This window comes from Carcharhinus amblyrhynchos, chromosome 1 (assembly GCF_965287045.1).
Source record: "Carcharhinus amblyrhynchos chromosome 1, sCarAmb.v2.hapA, whole genome shotgun sequence".
Lineage (NCBI taxonomy): Eukaryota > Metazoa > Chordata > Chondrichthyes > Carcharhiniformes > Carcharhinidae > Carcharhinus > Carcharhinus amblyrhynchos.
Genome location: NC_137324.1, coordinates 173125133 through 173144324, shown reverse-complemented (window position 1 = coordinate 173144324; position 19192 = coordinate 173125133). Strand labels below are relative to the sequence as shown.

The 19192-nt window shown below is 45.2% G+C and overlaps 1 protein-coding gene across 4 annotated transcripts in view; it reads right to left on the bottom strand.

Annotated features, from left to right (window-relative positions):
* Window positions 1-19192, bottom strand: part of ccser1 (coiled-coil serine-rich protein 1) — a 1158875-nt gene that overhangs the window by 445761 nt on the left and 693922 nt on the right. For all 4 annotated transcript variants that reach the window (XM_080195592.1, XM_080195582.1, XM_080195612.1 and 1 more), the window contains exon 8: window positions 18374-18454. In XM_080195592.1, the coding sequence (XP_080051718.1) occupies window positions 18374-18454 (81 nt within the window). The remainder of the gene's footprint in view (window positions 1-18373; window positions 18455-19192) is intronic.

The window sequence follows — 19192 nt, the reverse complement described above, 5'->3', positions numbered from 1 at the left end:
GGCATTTCACAGCTCTAACGTGCGAAAAGGATGTCTCCAGATGGTAGATTCAGCATGGAGGTGAAGAACTTGCTTTAATATTTGTAAAAGGAAGAAGTAAAGAGTGGAAAGCTGTATCTAATTACTGCCGGACCTGTCCACGATAGCACGAGAATCGAGAGATGGCACAGTGGTTAGCACTGCTGCCTCACGGCGCCCGGGACCCCGGGTTCAATTTCCAGCTTGGGTCACTGTGCAGAGATTTCCAGAGTCTGCGTTGGGTCTCCAGTTTCCTCCCACAGTCTGAAAGATGTGCTGGTGAGGCATTCCTCACTCTGCTTCACTTGGTGCCAAGGTGTGGAGATGCCAGCATCGGACTGGGGTATGTTCAGTAAGATTAACCCAATATCTCTGTAAGGTATCTCAATATCCCAGTAAGATGTTGATGCCAAGGGATTGTCCTGATCTCCGAGGGCAGATGAGGCCTCGGTTTAATGCCTCATCAAAACGACAGCGCCTCTGCTGTAGTTTAATCTCCGCACAGCCCTGAAATGTCAGCCTGGGACATGAGCTTCTGACAGAGATGAATGTGCTGTGATGGCGCTAAAGTCTCCCACAGAGCAGCCAAACAGGTGCCAGAGTGTAGCGATTCGGGGATTTTCACTGCAACTTCATTGCACTGTTAATGTAAATCTACGTGTGACTAATAAATAAATAACAATTAAATTTTAAAAATTTCTCCAAATATCCAGGACTCTTACTTGGATGGCTTTCACACCATAATAAACTAGTTTTTGGCTAGCTGCACCCCCCATTTGCTCCGGTTGTTACTGCTGGGATGGATTCCAAGGAAGAGTGCAAGGAAATTCTCCTCATGGAAACCCTACAGGACAGAAAGAGGCCATTCTGCCCATCGAGTCTGCACCGACCGCAATCCCACCCGGGGCCTATCCCCATATCCCTACACACGGGCGGCATGGTAGCACAGTAGTTAGCACTGCTGCTTCACAGCTCCAGGGACCTGGACTCAATTCCCGGCTCGGGTCACTGTCTGTGTGGAGTTTGCACATTCTCCTCGTGTCTGCGTGGGTTTCCTCCGGGTGCTCCGGTTTCCTCCCACAGTCCAAAGATATCGGGTTAGGTTGATTGACCGTGCTAAAATTGCCCCTTGGTGTGCTGGGATGCGTAGGTTAGAGAGATTAGCGGGTAAATGTGTACGGATACGGGGGTAGGGCCTGGGTGGGATTGTGGTCGGTGCAGACTCGATGGGCCAAAGGGCCTCTTTCTGCACTGTAGGGTTCTATGATTCTATGATATTACCAACTAATTACCGCGCATCTTTAGACTCCTGATCAGAAAATGCCCAGAGAGCACTAATGGTAAAGCTCAGTCACAGATATAGGGGCTTGCATTCTCTCCATTCAAGGAGGATACACGAGGCCATAGCTTGGACTCGTAGATGTAAACATTTAGAAATAGATTCCTGAATTGGAGCGTTTTGCAACAAAAGGCAGGCAACTGAGAAACGAACCAGCTAAAATCCCCCACTGAGAAACATCCAAAATAATGACCTTGCCACAGATGAAGCACACTGCAGCGCTCAAAATGAACATTTACAAACGGAACCTAGATATGCAACAGTGTGGCTGCATGCTGTCAGAGTGTTGGATTATTATCAGCTCAGAAATTTTCACTCATTTTTTTGAGATGAATAGTGAAAAATTCATACACTCTGTTCACTGCACTAATGTAATGAGTGATCTTGCACAGGAGTGGTCTGTCGTAGGAGATGAGCTGGGGCTACATTAGCACAAAAAGCAAATGCTGCAGGTACTGGAAATAAAAACAGAAAATATGGAAATGCTCAGCATCTGGGGAGAGAGAAATAGTTGGCATTTCAGGTCAATAGTCTTTCATCAGAAGTGGAGAAAGAAAGTGTAATAGATTTTTGAGCAAATCTAGAGAGGGGGTTGGGGGTGGGGGAGGGGGGTGTGGGAGGGAGGAGGGAGTGGAGAAAGAGGTGCAATAAGTTAAATGATAGCTGGAAATGCCTCAGGATAAAGGGACGACCTTTTAGAATTGAGTTCAGGAGGAATTTCTTCAGCCAGAGGGTGGTGAATCTGTAGAATTCATTGCCACACAAGGCTATGGGGGCCGGGCTATTGAGTATATTTAAGACAGAGATGGATAGGTTCTCGATTGTTAAGGTTGTGGGGAAAAGGCGGGGAGAAAGGAGTTGAGAAACTAATCAGCTGTGATCAGGCCATTTGGCCCATCGGGTCTGCTCCATGGTGAAGCGGGCTCAAAAGGTCAAATGGCCTAATTCTGCCCCTGTATCTCATGATCTCATGGAGATTAAATGACAGAAGTTTTTTTAGTTTATATTCACACCGCCAAATTCTGTAATGCAAAGCGTAAAAAACCCCATTTTAGCCACGTGTTGCAAGAATGAACAATAACTTGCAATTTCTCCCTAGTTTGGTAAAGCGAGATTGAGTTGGCATTAACACAAGAGAACTTGGCAAAGATCAAGTGAATCTCAGCAAACTGTGATTAATTATCCTTGGTTTAAGAGCTACTGATGAGTTTGTCCGCATTGTTACAAATAATTGCTTAACCTTAATGTGCGCAATGTGTGTTCATAAAAAAAAATACACATGCAATAAAATCTCCCGAAGATTAATGAGAAACTAAATCCACCAGGGAATGTGTTTTACATACACCACCTCAATCCTTCATGTTTTACAAGGCTCCTGACCAATGTCACTTCATTTTACTGTCACTAAGTGATTTACAACGCAAAGTTAGATTTAGATCCTTAGAAGGGGAGATGGTGGCACAGTGGTAATGTCACTGGACTTGTAATCCAGAGGCCACACCAATGATCTGGTGGAATTTAAAATCGGGAATGTAAAATGGGGAATGTAAAGCTGGTTTCAGTGATGGAGACCGTGAAACAATCAACGACAACCCATCTGATTCACCAATGTCCTTGAGGAAAGGAAATCACACTTCGGGGGGGGGACGTATGTTCAAATTTTACCATGGAATTAAATTCAATTTAAAACAAAAACCTGATATATAAAGCTTGTCGCGGCAATGGTGACCATGATAGCTAGCAGTGATTGTTGTAAAAGTTCATCTAGTTCATTAATGTCCTTTTGGGAAGGACATGGGTGGCACAGTGGTTAGCATTGCGGCCTCACAGCGCCAGGGATCCGGGTTCAATTCCGGCCTTGGGTGACTGTCTGTATGGAGTTTGCACGTCCTCCCCGTGTCTGTGTGGGTTTCCTCTGAGTGCTCCAGTTTCCCTCCCACGCTCCAAACATGTGCTGGTTAGATTGATTGGCTATGCTAAATAGACCCTAATGGTGGGGGGCGGGGTTAGCAAGATAGATGTGTGAAGTAACGGCAACAGGGTCTAGATGGGATTGTGGTCAGTACAGACTCGATGAGCTGGATGGCCAAATATATAAACTTTTGTAAAGGTCATAAAATGTAGTTCAGCTTATTGTTTAAATCTATGGTCTAACCTCACAAGCAAAGAAAAACTTTAAATGTATTTTCCTAAAGTCCACATTTTGAAGGTCATTGTTGAATGTGGACTTTATCGGCAGGATTTACATGGAGTCTAACATTCCATCATTGGAGGAATTCATGTCTCGAATGCTGAATCTTAACCCAAAATATCCGGTGATATCGGCCAATGTGGGTGGGATTAGAGTCTACGAGATCTGTTTTTCTTCTCAAGCCTGCCTCCAAATCGCGCAGTACCAACGTTAAATGACAGATTACCCGATGAAATAAATTGGGGTTGAAACTTTAACTGTGATAATAAGGCTGCAAGCCTCCCATTGCCACTCCGGCTTTGAGAATTTCAATTATTCGCAACTGGGTTTAGAGGGGACGTGGGGGTGGGGTGAAATTGGTGGATTCTGAAGGGGTTTGGGTTCAGTTGCTTGTCAGCCGCCCTCAATGATTGGGTCCAAGGCCCCCAGTTTTCCTCAGAATGGAGGGCACCCCTCGCCCCCACCTCCCCCCTGAAGTGGGCACCATGTCCAAAGGGCAGGAACTGACCTTCGGACGGTCAGTTATATGGCTGTCCGGCACTGAGAGGGTGGCTGATCTGCCAACTTTCCCATCATTGGAAAAAAACGACAGGACAGTGGGAAGATATTGGACGAGCCTCCTCCAATGCCTTCCCCGTGCCATTTCGCCAACCTTCTTGCCATCCAGCCCATCCCTCAAGGCATGGTAAAATTCCAGGCTGAGAGGCCTGACTACCTGCTGGCTGGATTGCAAAAGACCATCACAGGAGAACTGGCTGATTCTGCATCTAATCAACAAGGTGCAAAGTTGCTTACATCCATAAGAAAAGGCTAAAACGAACCAGTTGACCAGCCTATCAGAATTTCCAGCAGGCAGTTCTATATTTCCAGTATGGACGTGTTTTCTTTTCTCCCTTTATTTCAGGAACATATTACTAATTAATTTATTCATTGATTTTAATAACATCGGATGATGAATATTTATTACACTCTAAATACTAAAGGGAGCATTGGATACACTACAAGGCGTGTTGTAAATCAAATCTGTCATATTAGCAAAATGATGGGGAGGTCGATGAAAACACCATGGACTGCTGAATGCTCGATACATGTTCTGATAATGTTTGTAGAATTCCATCTGGTTGAGTTGAATGGACCTATCATATATTAAGTTGCTCTTTCCCTACACCCTAGCTATGATGTAACACTACATTCTGCACTCTTTGCTTTTCTTCTCTATGCTTTGTCTGTTTATCGTGCAAGAAACAATATCCTTGACTGTATACTAGTGCAGGTGTAGAAATGCCAGTTAGTACTGAGCACATTATACATTTCCTCATGTTCCTACCTTTCTGATTTCAGTGATTTTGGTGTTGCATAAATGCACCCAATGTTCATCGACCAAACATAGAACAGGATAGCATAGGAACAGACCCCATGGCTCACAATGTTGTGTCGAACATGATGCCAAATTAAATCCCTTCTGTCTGCCCTTGGTCCTCGTCCCTTTATTCCTTGCACACTCATGTGCTTATCAAAAAAGCCCCTTAAACACTCTGAAGCTAGGGTGTCGAGAAAGAGCAACTTAATACATGGTAGGTCCATTCAAAAGTCTGATGGCAGCAGGGAAGAAGCTGTTCTTGACCCAGTTGGTACATGACCTCAGACTTTTGTATCTTTTTCCTGACTGAAGGAGGTGGAAGAGAGTATGCCCAGGGTGCGTGGCATCCTTGATTATGCTGCTGCTTTTCTGAGGCAGTGGGAAGTGTAGATGGAGTCAATGGATGGGAAGCTGGTTTGCATGATGGACTGGGCTTTGTTCACGATCCTTTGTAGTTTCTTGCAGTCTTGGACAGAGCACGAGCCATACCAAGCTGTGATACAACTGGAAATAATGCTTTCTTTGGTGCATCTGTAAAAGTCTATGAAAGTCTTAGTGGACATACAAATTTCCTTAGTCCTCTGAGAAAGTAGAGGCATTGGTGGACTTTATTAACTGTAACATCAGCATGGAGGGATCAGGACACGTTGTTGGTGATCTGGACACCTAAAAACTTGAAGCTCTCGATACTTTCTACTTCATCCCCATTGATGTAGACAGGGGCGTGTCCTCCACTATGCTTCCTAAAGGTGATGACTAACTCCTTTGTTTTGTTGACATTGAGGGAGGGATTATTGTCGTCGCACCAGTTCACCAGATTCTCTATCTCTTTCCTGTACTCCGTCTCGTCATTGTTTGAGGTCCAACCTTTCTCTCTCTCACCTTAATTTCAAGCCCCTACCTGAACTTTCCCCCTCACCTTAAGTGTCTGCCCCCTAGCATTAGAAATCTCAACTTTGAGAAAAAGATTCTGACTGTCAACTCTATATATACTTCACATAATTTTATAGGCTTCTATTAGGTCTCCCCTCAGCCTACACTGCTCCAGAGAAAAGAACTACAATTTGTCCAGCCCCTCCTTATAGCTCATTTCCCCTAATCCAGGCAACATCCAGGTAAACCTCTTCTACGCCCTCTCCAAAGCCTCCACATCCTTCCTGTAATGGATGATCCTTTAGAACAGAGATGAAGAGGAGTTTCTTTAGCCAGAGAGTGGTGAATCTGTGGCGCAGAAGGCTGTGGATGCCAGGTTGTTGAGTGTTTTTAAGAAAGACATAGATAGGTTCTTGATTAATAAGGGAATCAGGGGTTATGAGGAAAAAGTAGGAGAATGATGATGACAAAAGTATCAGCCATGATTGAAAAGTGGAGCAGACGCAATGGGCCGAATGGCCTAATTTTGCCCCAGTGCCTTTTGGCCTTATGTGGCAACCAGAATTGAACGCAACACTCTAAGCGTGGCCTAACCAAAGTTTTATAAAGCTGCTTGTAGAAGGAAGGAGGAATCGGAGAGCACAGAAAGGAGCTGCTCGTGCGTCTCCCAGCAACTGGCTCAAATTGATGCTGCTCAAAGTCCTCGGGATGGACTTCGAACTTATCCTCTTCGGTGGCAATTAAGGCTTGAGCCAGAGATACAGATTTCTTCCCTCACAAAGACTGAAGAATGAAAAGAAATATGATGCATGATGTTTTATACATCGCTGGAGCGCGATAATTGAAAGGTTGAAGGAGGAGAAAAGCAAGGCGTTATTGAAGGTGCAAACTTGCTGTGCTCCCTTTCTGATTTTCATTTCTATTCACGGTGAATAGATTTTTCCATTTGGAGCCAATATATAAAAACCAGAAACCCTGTCCCAATCAAAGCATGCAGAAATTGGTGTTTATAATACAGAGAAATAGGACCTATAAAAATGCCCTTAAATTTCGATTATTTTTGCAATAGCTGTAACCTTTATGAATTTACATTGAAAAATGATGGATCGAGTTTCTGAGTGTCCTCAAAACAACTGAAATAATAAACATTGATCAGGATCAATTTTGCACCTGAATTAATGATTTCTAGTACGTGTGTGTTTGCATTTAACTTCTAGTGTAGATCCTGACCAAAATAAGCTCCAAAAAAAACAATAAAAATAAACCAGCCTCCCATCCATTGACTCTGCCTCCATATCCTGCCGCTTCAGAAAAGCAGCCAGCATAATCAAGGACCCCATGGGATTGCCTGATGAAGGAGCAGCGCTCCAAAAGCTTGTACTACCAAATAAACGTGTTGGACTTTAACCTGGTGTTGTGAGACCATTTACTCTGCCTACCCCCATCCTACACCGGCAACTCCACTTCTCCATCACTTCTTAAGGGCAACAAATGCCAGCCTGGCCAGCGACGCCTATATCCCATGAAAGAAGACTGCAAAATGCATTTGCTGTGTGGCATTGTCTTCATTCTACAAGTGAGTTGCAACGTGAATAAGCTAAACCTATGAACAAAAACCACACAATGGTTGATGTTCTAGGATATCCTTACTTGCTAGGAAGAGCGTCACAACTCTTGGCTCTCTCCTTCAGAGCCCTATGAGTGGCACCTTATTCTGAAAGACTAGATTTATTCTGCAGAAGAACCTGGGATTCACACACAAATGTGGCGAGTAGAAGAGACGATAATGACAGTGGTTTGCACTGTTGCTCAAAAAGGAGTTGAATGGGTCTAGAGCATTTGACTCTATATTTAAATGCATTAAGTGTAACACTGTGCTGCAGTGTGTAATTTCCCGAAGAGCTCTGAAGTCAAGATATTGTCTCGCAGGTCTTCTCTGAACATAGCATACAAAAAAACGCTTCCAGCTGAAATACACCAAGGCGTACAATAGGTAAGTAATCCATCTTCTTCCTGCACTCATCATCCATACACAGTGGGGACGAGAATGCATTGAAACACTTAGCGGAGCCAGACCGCTCTGAAGAGATGAGATCTCAAACAATGAAGTAGCCCTAATAGTAAGTGCCTTTTCTCAAGGAAAAGCAGAAAATATGATCCTGTTTGGAAATAGGTGATAATTTTTCCTCAATGTTTCCCAGAGGATCTCTTGCAGCTAAAACTTAAGAAATCCAAACGTATCCAAAAAATTCAATCCCTTAGATTACAGGAACCTCGTGAAATTGGATTGTTTAAGACACTGTGAGGCAACTTTGTGAATGGGTCAAAGTAACTAAATTTCAAGATGCACTCACACAGTTCATTCTATTCATGAGGAAAATGATGGACAAAAAGAAACTTTGGAGACATACAAGAATAAACATACAGGCTCGGTTCAAACATGGACAAAAGGGCTGATCTCCAGAGGTGAGGTGAGAGTGACTGCCCTTTACACCAAAGCAGCACTTAACAGAGTGTGGCATGAAGGAGCTCTCACAAATACTGGAATTAATGGGGATCAGGGTCAAATATCTCCAGGGACAGGAGTCATACCTTACACAAAGGAAGGTGGCTGCAATTGCTGGATGTCGATCATCTAAGTCCCAGACTATCACTGCAGGGAATCACTTTAAAATCCTGGACACTACCATTAATCAGAAACTAAACTGGACTCGCCACGTAAATACAGCAACAACAAAAGCAGGTCACTAACTAGGAACGCTGTGACAAGACACTCACCTCCTGACTCCCCAAAGATTATCCACAAACTACAAGGCACAACTCAGGAGCATGATGGGATACTCTCCACTTGCCTGGATGAAATTTTTGCGGCTCGTTCCTGGGATTGTGGACACAGCTGACTAGGTCAGCATTTATTGCCTATCTCTAGTTGCCCTTGAGAAGGTGGTGGTGAGCTGACTTCTTGAAGTATAGCTACACGGACAGTGCTGTTACAAAGGGGGTTTGAAGTAACGGTGAAGGAACAGTGATATTTTTCCAAGGCAGGATGGTGGGTGGCTTGGAGGGTAATTTCCAGGTGGTAATGTTCCCATGTGTCTGCAATCCTTCACCTTCTTGATGGTAGTGGTCATAAGTTTGGAAGGCACTGCCTAAAGAGTGTTTGTGAGTTCCTGTAATGCAGATCGACATGATGGCATAGTGGTTAGCAGTGCTACCGCACAGGGCTAGGGACCAGGGTTCAATTCCGGCTTCGGGTGCCTGTGTGGAGTTTGCATATTCTCCGCATGTCAGTGTGGGTTTCCTCCGGGTGCTCCAGTTTCCTCCCACAGTCCAAAGATGTGCAGGTTAGGTTGATTGGCCACGCTGAGAAATTGCCCCTTAGTGTCCAGGGATGCGTAGGTTAGAGGGATTAGTGGATATAACATGTAGGGATATGGGGGTAAGGTCTAGGTGGGATTGTGTTCAGTGCAGACTCGATGGGCCGAAGGGCCTCTTTCTGCACTGTAGGGCTCTATAATTCTATCTGTGAATACCGGGCCTCAGTATTCACAAGATGGGAAGGGAAGAGTGAACAAGCCTCTGCAGAAAGAAGATCAGTGGGAAAGAGAAGGGATGATATGAAAACTTTCGCAATAATATTGAATCATAAAATCCTACAGTGCACAGGAAGCCGTTTGGCCTCAGTCTGTAACAACCACAATCCCACTCAGGCCGTATCCCCATAACCCCGTGCATTTATCTTAGCTAGTCCCCCTGACACAAAGGGACAATTTACCATGGCCAATCCACCTAACCTGCACATCTTTAGATTGTGGCAGGAAACCGGAGCACCCAGAGGAAACCCACGCAGACACAGGGAGAATGTGCAAGCTCCACACAGACAGCGACCCAAGCCGGGAATCAAACCCAGATCCCTGGCAATATGAGGCAGCGGCGCTAACTACTGTGCCACTATAGCAGCCTGTGCACCAAAAGCAGCACGGGCAAAAGGCATTGTGGACAAGTCTGTCATTTCCTTACTCATCAGCAACCTAAAAAGGCAATGAGAGGAGCCAGGAGACTAACGGAGGCAGTTGCCCCAGCCGGCAATCGTACCCACGTCCCTGGTGCTGTGAGGCAGCACTGCTAATCACTGTGCCAATCAGTGTCATCTTGGGTTCAGCTTCACAACATAAACTCTGCCAAATATTTCTTCCTTCTGGTTTGGTGATACCACAACAATGTGAGACATGATGCCACATCACCTATTTTAAACTTCCTTCATATTGCTTGCTTGTGGATTAGGACAAACCAGGGAAGAACAATTGTCTTCCATCAACTCTGGAGTGTGACTAAAACAAACAGATGCCAAACAGCAGGATACAATTTTCACAATACCAGCAGACAACCAATGTAATAATTATTCAGATAAGTTATGTCTTCAGAGGCTATATTTAGTTTACAGGAAGACTATTGCACAGTTCAACATAAAATCCCAAAGAATCCTGACAGTGCAGAAGAGGACATTCAGCCCATCGACTTTCCAACAAAGAATCCTACCCAGGCCCTCTCTACCCAATCCCCGTAACCCCGCACATTTCCTATGGCTAATTGGTCTGATCTACGCATCTTCAGACACAATGGAGACATTTAGCATATCCTGTTCACTAATTTGCACATCTTTGGAGTGTGGGAGGAAGCCCATGCAGACACAAGGAGAATGTCTGTGTGGAGTCTGCACAATCTCCTCAGGCTGGAAATGAACCTGGTCCCTGGAGCTGTGAGGCACAGTGCTAACCACTGAGCCACCATGCCATCCCTAACATGTCTATGAATTGTCCATTACTTGTAAAATGTACATGCCAAAACAAAAGAAGCACTTACAAATTCCTCTCTCAGAAACTAAGGACCCGATTTTGCCATCAAGCTGCGCCTGTTTTCAGGCACATAAACCTTCGGACGTGACACTAGTACCTCGATCAGGCCTGCCTTTGTGCCAGTTCCCACTTTACCAGGGCCCAAAAATGGCCACGATGGGGGCCGCGCCCGAAACGTGCATTTAAATTGACTTAGTGGACTGCACGTCCAACCTTACCAGCACTTCCCCCCTTTACCACTGCATTCGCCCATCTGGAATCGGCGAGAAATAGACATACTCCACAAAAATCCAATTCGGATGCTCCAGTTAGTGAGGGGGGGGTAGGTGCCGAGCATCCGGTGGCTTTCTCTGTGAGAATGTTGGGGGGGTTGGGGAATGTGGGTCCAACAATTCTCTGGTTGAGATGGGTGGGAGGGGCTGCCGCCATTCTGCCTGAGATCAGTGAGGGGGAAGGAGGGCAGTTCCTGCCACTCTGCCTGAGATCAGTGAGGGGGAAGGGGGGCAGTTCCTGCCACTCTGCCTGAGATCAGTGGGTGGGGGAAGGGGAGGTTCTGCTGCCACTCTGCCTGAGATTGTAGGGGAGTGGGAGGAGAGGAGGGAGCACAATCACTCTGAGTGGCAGAGATGGGGGAAATAAGGGAGCCAGGAATGTTGTGAGGGTGGGGAAACATCCATGGGGGCCAGGGGTAGGTATTATCTAGCCCGGGACTGATGTGGCAGGGGAGGCACATTCTATCATTTTTTTTCTGCGCATGTGCAGCTGGAGGCACCGATCGGAGCTGCAGGATTTCGGGTGCGTTAAGCCTTGCCGACAGGCTTCTGCAGCACGATTCGGAATCGCTGATATTTTTTCAAGCAGCATGTGTATGGGGGTGCTTGAGAACAGGTCTAAAACTCGGATCTGAAGTACTCCCAGTTTCAAGTCCGCCCAGCACTTAGAATCAAAATGGTAAAATAGGGCCCAGAGTGTTTGGCTGTAACATTATGCCACCTTTCAAAGGAAACAGGGTAGGGATATTGAATGAAATAGGGATGTGCAGCAACCATTCCTTATTCTTCATGCTCAGAGCAAACACAAATCTTGTTCCTTCACTTTATCCTTCCGGAAGTTTCTGAGTGTGGTTCTTCCCCCACATTACAGGAAGGATGTGGAGGCTTTGGAGAGGGTGCAGAGGTGGTTTACCAGGATGTTGCCTGGTGTGGAGGGGAGGTCCTATGAGGAGAGACTGAGGGATTTGGGGTTGTTTTCGCTAGAAAGAAGGAGGCTAAGAGGGGATCTTATTGAAACATATAAGATGATTAGAGGTTTAGATAGGGTGGACAGTGACAGCCTTTTTCCTCGGATGGAGAAAGCTAGCACGAGGGGGCATGGCTTTAAATTAAGGGGGGGTAGTTATAGGACGGATGTCAGGGGTAGGTTCTTTACCCAGAGGGTGGTGAGGGATTGGAATGCCCTGCCTGCTGCAGTTGTAAATGCGCCTAGTTTGGGGGCGTTTAAGAGATCCGTGGATAGGTTTATGGATGAAAAGGGATTGGTTTAGATTAGTGGGTCATTGTTTTTTAACTGGTCGGCGCAACATCGTGGGCCGAAGGGCCTGTTCTGCGCTGTAATGTTCTATGTTCTATGTTCTATTGCCTGCCTTGGATTCCGTGCACGTCTAAACTTTCTCACCACTCTCCGTAATTACTCTGAAACACAGCTGACATTTCTTCCAATAAAGTTGTGTAAAACTTTCCAATTTGGTCACCCTGCCCCAGTTAATGTGATCAAAACATCAGATGTCACCGACACCGTGCAAAATAACATCAGCACCTTCTGTACACGAAACAGTACTTTTATCTTTTGCAAGTTCTGAGTTTATAATCTAATCCTTTCTGCAACAATATTGCCTGGTCTGCAGGGGTTTAGTTATGAGGAGAGGTTGGATACACTCGGATTGTTTTCACTGAGACCAGGGCTGAGGAGGCAACCTGATAGATGGGGTGGCACGGTGGTTAGCACCGCTGCCTCACAGCGGCCGGGACCCGGGTTCGATTCCCAGCTTAGGCCACTGTCTGTACGAAGTCTGCACATTCCCCCCGTGTCTGCGTGGGTTCCCTCTGCATGCTCCGGTTTCCTCCAAAGGCTGGAAGACTTGCTGGTTAGGTGCACTGGCCATGCTAAATTCTCTCTCAGTGTACCAAGAGGAGTGTGGCGACTAGAGGAATTTCACAGTAACTTCATTGCAATGTTTATGTAAGCCTACTTGTGACTAATAAATAAATAAACTTAAAGTTGTCTGCAAAATTATGAGATGCAGGCTGGATAGGTGGAAGGGCTGACTACAAGAGGGCACGGGTTTAAGGTGAGAGGTGGTAAGTTTAAGTTTAAAGTTTATTTTATTAGTGTCACAAGTAGGCTTGCATTAACACTACAATGAAGTTACTGTGAAAATCCCACAGTCGCCATGCTCTGCACCTGTTCAGGTACACCGAGGGAGAATCTATCATGACCAATGCACCTAACCAGCGCGTGATTTGGACTGTGGGCAAAAAAAAACGGAGCACCCAGGCACAGGGAGAACGTGCAAACTCCACACAGACAGTGGCCCGAGCCGGGGATTGAACTCCGGGTCCCAGGCGCAGTGGGGCAGCAGTGCTAACCACTGTGGGTTTCAAAAAGAGGGTGGTGGGTGCCTGGAATGCACTGCCAGTGGTGGTGATGGAAGCAGGCATGTTAGTAATGTTCAAGATGCATCTTCACAGACACATGAATGGAAGCGAACAGAGGGGTAGAGACTGTGTATTGGCACAGGCTTGTTGGGCCTGTTCCTGTTCTTTGGTATGTCTCTTGTATTTTCCATGGTCATGGAAATATGCTTTTCCTAGACATTGCAACTGCTTTCTTGCTCCTCTCCAACCCAATTCTTTGTAAAGCTTTAATGTCAACTTTCCAAAACACGATGAAAAATAACCAATTGGGTTAAACTCTGAAACTAGGAGACCCAATTACAAACTCCAGCCTTGACTAATATTTGTAGCCAGCTTTCTCCAGGGATGCAGAAATATAGAAAATCCATTTTTTAAGACCTGCAGCAAATGACTTCTGTCCCAGAACTGAGTTGGCCCAGTTAGCACCAGAGATAAAATATATAAACTGTGCCCACAGATTTTCATACTGTACACAGCTCATGACAAATGGTAAAAAATAGAGGCAGGAAAGATGAGATCAAATTAATTTGGTAAACCAGTATGAAAGATGGGTTTAACAGTCTCTTTCTATATATCCCCCTATGAGTGTCTCAGGGTCTCAGCATTGTGAAGACGCCAATTAGTTCCATGTTGTTTGATGTGGCTTTAAGTCTGCCACACTGCAATGCTCAGTTCAAAGCAATTTGCAGAATAAAAAAAGATTAAGGGGTGTATTTCTCTCCAGGCATGGTGGCACAGTGGTTAGCGCTGTTGCCTCACAGCGCCAGGGACCCAGGTTCGATTCACTGTCACTTGGGTCACTGTCTGCATGGAGTCTCCCTGTGCCTGCGTGGATTTCCTCCAGGTGGTCCAGTTTCCTCCCACAGTCCGAAAGATGTGTTGGTTAGGGAACGGGGAGGGGTTGGTTAGGAATGGGGGGATGGATGGTGGGGAGCTCACACTCTGCCCAAAGGAAAATCAGTGGGCATTCACCACACCAGGATTGCTGTCAGTGCAGGCTTGATGGGCTGAATGGCCTCCTTCTGCACTGCAGGGAGTCGATGATGTGTGCTGGTTGGTGATTCGTACGAGGTTAAAAACCATGGATGGCTGTCCCAGAACAAGCTATGTGTCAAAACATAAAGGAAGAAATGCATTTCCGAAGCCTCTTTCCCAAACTATCCAGTCCTGGAGGGATTTTCCATGGTTTCAATGGTTCACCTAACAACAACACCTGCAGTACTTTATTGTCTCTGAGGCACTGTGGAGCAGACTAAGGTTGACAAACAGGCTACGGAAATGCGAGTTCTTTCTTTGCGTATTGACACATTGTCACCCCATGGCCAAAACATGTTGGGACCGGTTGAACAAGCTGACAGCGGGACCTTCCAGGGACCCTCGAGAGTTTCCGGCTACTCAGATTGGCAGCATCAGGGATCAGTTGTGTGCGCTGCCAGGGTAAGGGTCAGAATGAGGAAGCTGGCAGTCCCACACTGGCAGAAGGCCCAGGATGGGGGCTCCTCCTTCATACTTGATTTTTCTGCGACCTTGTTTTGTCTCCCATACTTCCTATATTACAACAGTGATGACAAACGGTTCTCCAATGAACACCATCGATTGTGAACTATGGCCCCAATTATCAGACTTTTGCACATAACTCAATAAATAGGTCAACTGCCCCCGTTGCAGCCACAACATGATATACTCACATCAGTGGTCTTCCTCAACTTTCCAACCAACGGGTGGTTCACTTATGACTAGGTGCAAGGCAATGTGAGCTGTGTTGCAAACATGTACAAGAGTTTGGGACACACCCACAAAGAACAGACCCCACATGGCAGATGAGAAAGCTGGTGACCATCACACCACTGGTGGCTCACTTTTATGCTCAACACAAGAGTCACTACCTCCAGACTTCCAATGGCTTCAATGGTTCACCGACTTCATTGTCCGTGAGGCACGTTAGAGCAGACAAAGGTTGGGAAAGAGGCTACGGAAATGCAAATTCTTTCTTTACGGTTTGACAGACAGCTTGGTCTGAGACAGCCATCCATGGCTATTAACCTCATATGAGTTTCCATCCAGCACACATCATAGAATCCCTACATTGCAGGAGGAGGGTTATTCAGCCCATCGAGCCTGCACTGACAGCAATCCCACCCAGCCCCGAATTCCATGCATTCACTGTGCTAATCCCCCTGACATTAATGGGCAATTTAGCTTGGTCAATCAACCTAACCTGCACATCTTTGGACTGTGGGAGGAAATTTTGATGATGCATTAAACCGAGGCCTCATCTGTCCTCGGAGGTTAAGGACAATCTCTTGGCATCAAATGAAGAAGAGTCAAGGCATACCTAACCAGCACATCTTTCCGACTGTGGGAGGAAATCGGAGCACCCGGAGGCAACCCACGCAGAAACGGTGAGAACGTGCAGACTCCGCACAGACAGTGACCAAAACAGGGAATCAAAGCCGGGTCCCTGGCACTGCGAGGCAGCTGTGCTGACCACTGTGCTGTCCAAAAGCAGTGACCTAGTTCTCTAACAGATTGCTAGTTGGTCAAATCACAGCACGTTATCGAGCAAAAAAACAAATTTGAAACATGACTAATGTTAGCCATGGCAAAAGTCATTCTGCCCAAGAAGATGTATCTGAGGTGCCGGGGCATATTTTCTGAAGATGCTTCTTCCGTTACATCCACGGAAATAAAATACAAGTTACTCTGATACCTGATTTACAATTGACAGATAGCTGTATTTTTAGGATGGTACATAAGGAGAGTGTGCATAAACCGACAGATTAATAGTATCACTGAATGATTTTATAGCCATGATATTCAAGTTTTCATGCCACACTTGTCTTGCTATTACAATAAATGTAGCAGTAAAATTTAAATATATATTTGCCTTTAACATCCGGTCCCAGTCTTCACTGTACACCAGAGGGAGCATCTTCTAAAGCTAGCGATCTTGCACTTGAGTGGTACCTGTAGTATAAAGTTAGCTAGTGTTGTGGCTACTTATCTTACAATTCATAGCCTTCAAACTCAACTCCATACTCCCAAATCCCTACCTCACTGCGCCAGTGAGGCGGGTTTGATTCCCGGCTTGGGTGACTGTCTGTGTGGAGTCTGCATGTTCTCCCCATATCTGCATGAGTTTCCTTTGGGTGCTCTGGTTTCCTCCCATAGTCTGAAAGGTGTGCTGGTTAGGTGCAATTTTCGCCATGCTAAATTCTCCTTCAGTGTATCCGATTAGGTGCCGGACTGTGGCAACTAGGGGATTTTCACCGTAACTTCATTGCAGTGTCAACGTAAGCCTACTTGTGACAATAATAAATAAGCTTAAAAGTTTAAATTAAACAATCAGGAGCCACAGCTCACAGCTGGTCAGTCAATGTGTGTGGTACACAAACCCCAGGGGCAGAAAATGGAGATCCTGCCTTTATGTATCACCTTTTAAATACTCAGCATCTTTCAAAGTGCTTCGAAGACAATCAAATACTGTACTTGCTGACATGATGCATGGAAATGTGGTGGCTAATTTGCACATAGCAAAAGGAAGAAATTACATCAAAATCTGTTTTTGTGATGCATGTTAAAAACCTCTTCAAGTGGCATCATGACAACTTTGACCCAATAGCTCAGTCAAAGTCTTGTTTTCACATTGATGCAAAAGGTGACACCTCTGACAGTGCAGCACTCCCTCAGTATTGCCTGAATTATGCGCTGCTGTCTCTGAAGGGACTGGCATCCACAATGTTCTAAGTTCAAAGCATACTGTCACCAAGACAAGGTGTACCAATTGTCTCTTAGGATTCAGAATGTTCTTTAGTCCAATATAGTTGCTTCATCAGCAAGGAAGGGTGGAAAGAGTCAGAAAGTGAGTATAGGCATTAATGAAGCCTACACCTGATGACTCCACAAGTCCTGGCCAAAGAGGAGATGACAGGATGATTCCCCTGTCAATCACACTTCGAGACCACACAGTGCTAAGTGACCATGATTGAATTAGGCACGTTAGTTGTACTATAGAGCATCCTCCAACCACATCTGACTCCAAAGTCAGAGCCCTGGCCCCAAACACAAAATCCTTCCTGCCTCTTGTGGTTTCTACAGACGATGATGAATTTATAACTTGAAACTTATGAAATTACACAGCAGGTGAAAACCTGAGCAGCAAGGTTTGTAAGAGAAAGGGACCAATATCTCCTTGTAGAATGCAAAGCTACTGCATTCAGTTCATAAGCAGCATTGTGAACCTGTGAGTAATGAGTGATAGGATGCAAATGCATCACTAAACACGGGACAATGTAACAAATATGTCAAAGACAAATGGAAAGCAATTGGAAAGAAGGACACTGCCACAGATGGGATGGGCTGAACGGGCTCCTTCTGTGCTACAACATTGTAAGGGACTGACTCCAATTCACATCACTGTCAGGGTTTAAGTAGCTTATAGACAATTGTTATCCCGAACAGAAGTTGATTTTGCTACAATTGGCTTCAGTATTCTTAGAAGGTCTGAGAATGAATGGATGGAGAATCGACAAGGATTGGCATTGTTGATGGATATTCAGTGATTCCCGATGGGAAGAATCCTGCTGAATATGGACCTCATCTTGGAGACCTAGTCTTGACTGGCTTTAGCTGTGATAGCTCCCTTGTTAACAGTTTGCCAACTATTGACTACATCTGCTCCCTCATGAGGAATGGCCTGGAGGCTCATTGCCAGAGGATTACAGAGCGGCATTTCGCAGAGAGTCATTGCCTTTCTGAGAGGAAGAGACAAGAAATGTGTATTTCTCTTTTAGCCCAAGTGGGCAATCGCTTTTCATTTTACTGTCAGATAAGACAAAAAAAACGCCATATAAATAGCCCAATCTGGCCCATGTATTCAAATTTCAGGAATATCAAAGAAAAGGAATCTATATTCATGAACAATGTATTAATCGATACAGCAGGTTGACAGGTGGCCATGTTACTGGCACAAACGCAAGTCTCTACTTATTATCTTGCCAGAAAGAGCAAGTCTTTGAAAGACACACCACAGCTTCCACTTACAAGTTCGTCTCGAAGTTGGGAAATCAGTTCATCTTTCTCCTTCAACTGGAGCCTAAGAAGTGAGCTTTCATCTTTAGGATCCTAAGAAAGAAAGGAAGAAAAGAGATAACATTTAGGATTGACAGGACTACAGCAGCTGAATGCAACATGAGCAGAATTCAAAGGCAAGTCACGGATGGCTGGCATCCGGATAGATATTGCTTGATTGAACTTTCCTGGGAACAATAACAAACCGTTCTGGTCACTTTCTGCAACATTAAACCAAGGGAGAGATTCCTGTTGGTAACTTTTCATTCTCTATCATCTTGATTTGAGGTCAATAACACCTACTTATGTTTATACAGTGCCTTTAAAGGCAATTAAACATCTCATAGTGCTTCACAGGAGCATTACAAAACAAAGTTATACTTTTACAGATGCAGCATGGAAAGCATTATTTCTGGTTGTATCACAGCTTGGTACGGCTCCTGCTGCCTAAGACCGCAAGGAACTACAAAATGTTGTGAATGAAGCCCAATCCATCACACAAATCAATCCATTAACTCAGACTACATTTCCCACTGCCTTGGCAAAGCAGCCAGCATAGTTAAGGACCGCAGGCACCCCAGACATTCTCTCTTCCACTTTCTTCCGTCAGGACAACGATACAGAAGTCTGTGGTCACATACCAACCGACTCAAGAACAGCTTCTTCCCTGCTGCCGTCAGACTTTTGAATGGACCTACCTCTCATTAAGTTGATATTTCTCTATACCCTAGCTATGACTAACACTATATTCTTCAATCTCTCCTTTCCTTCTCTATGAATGATAGGCTTTGT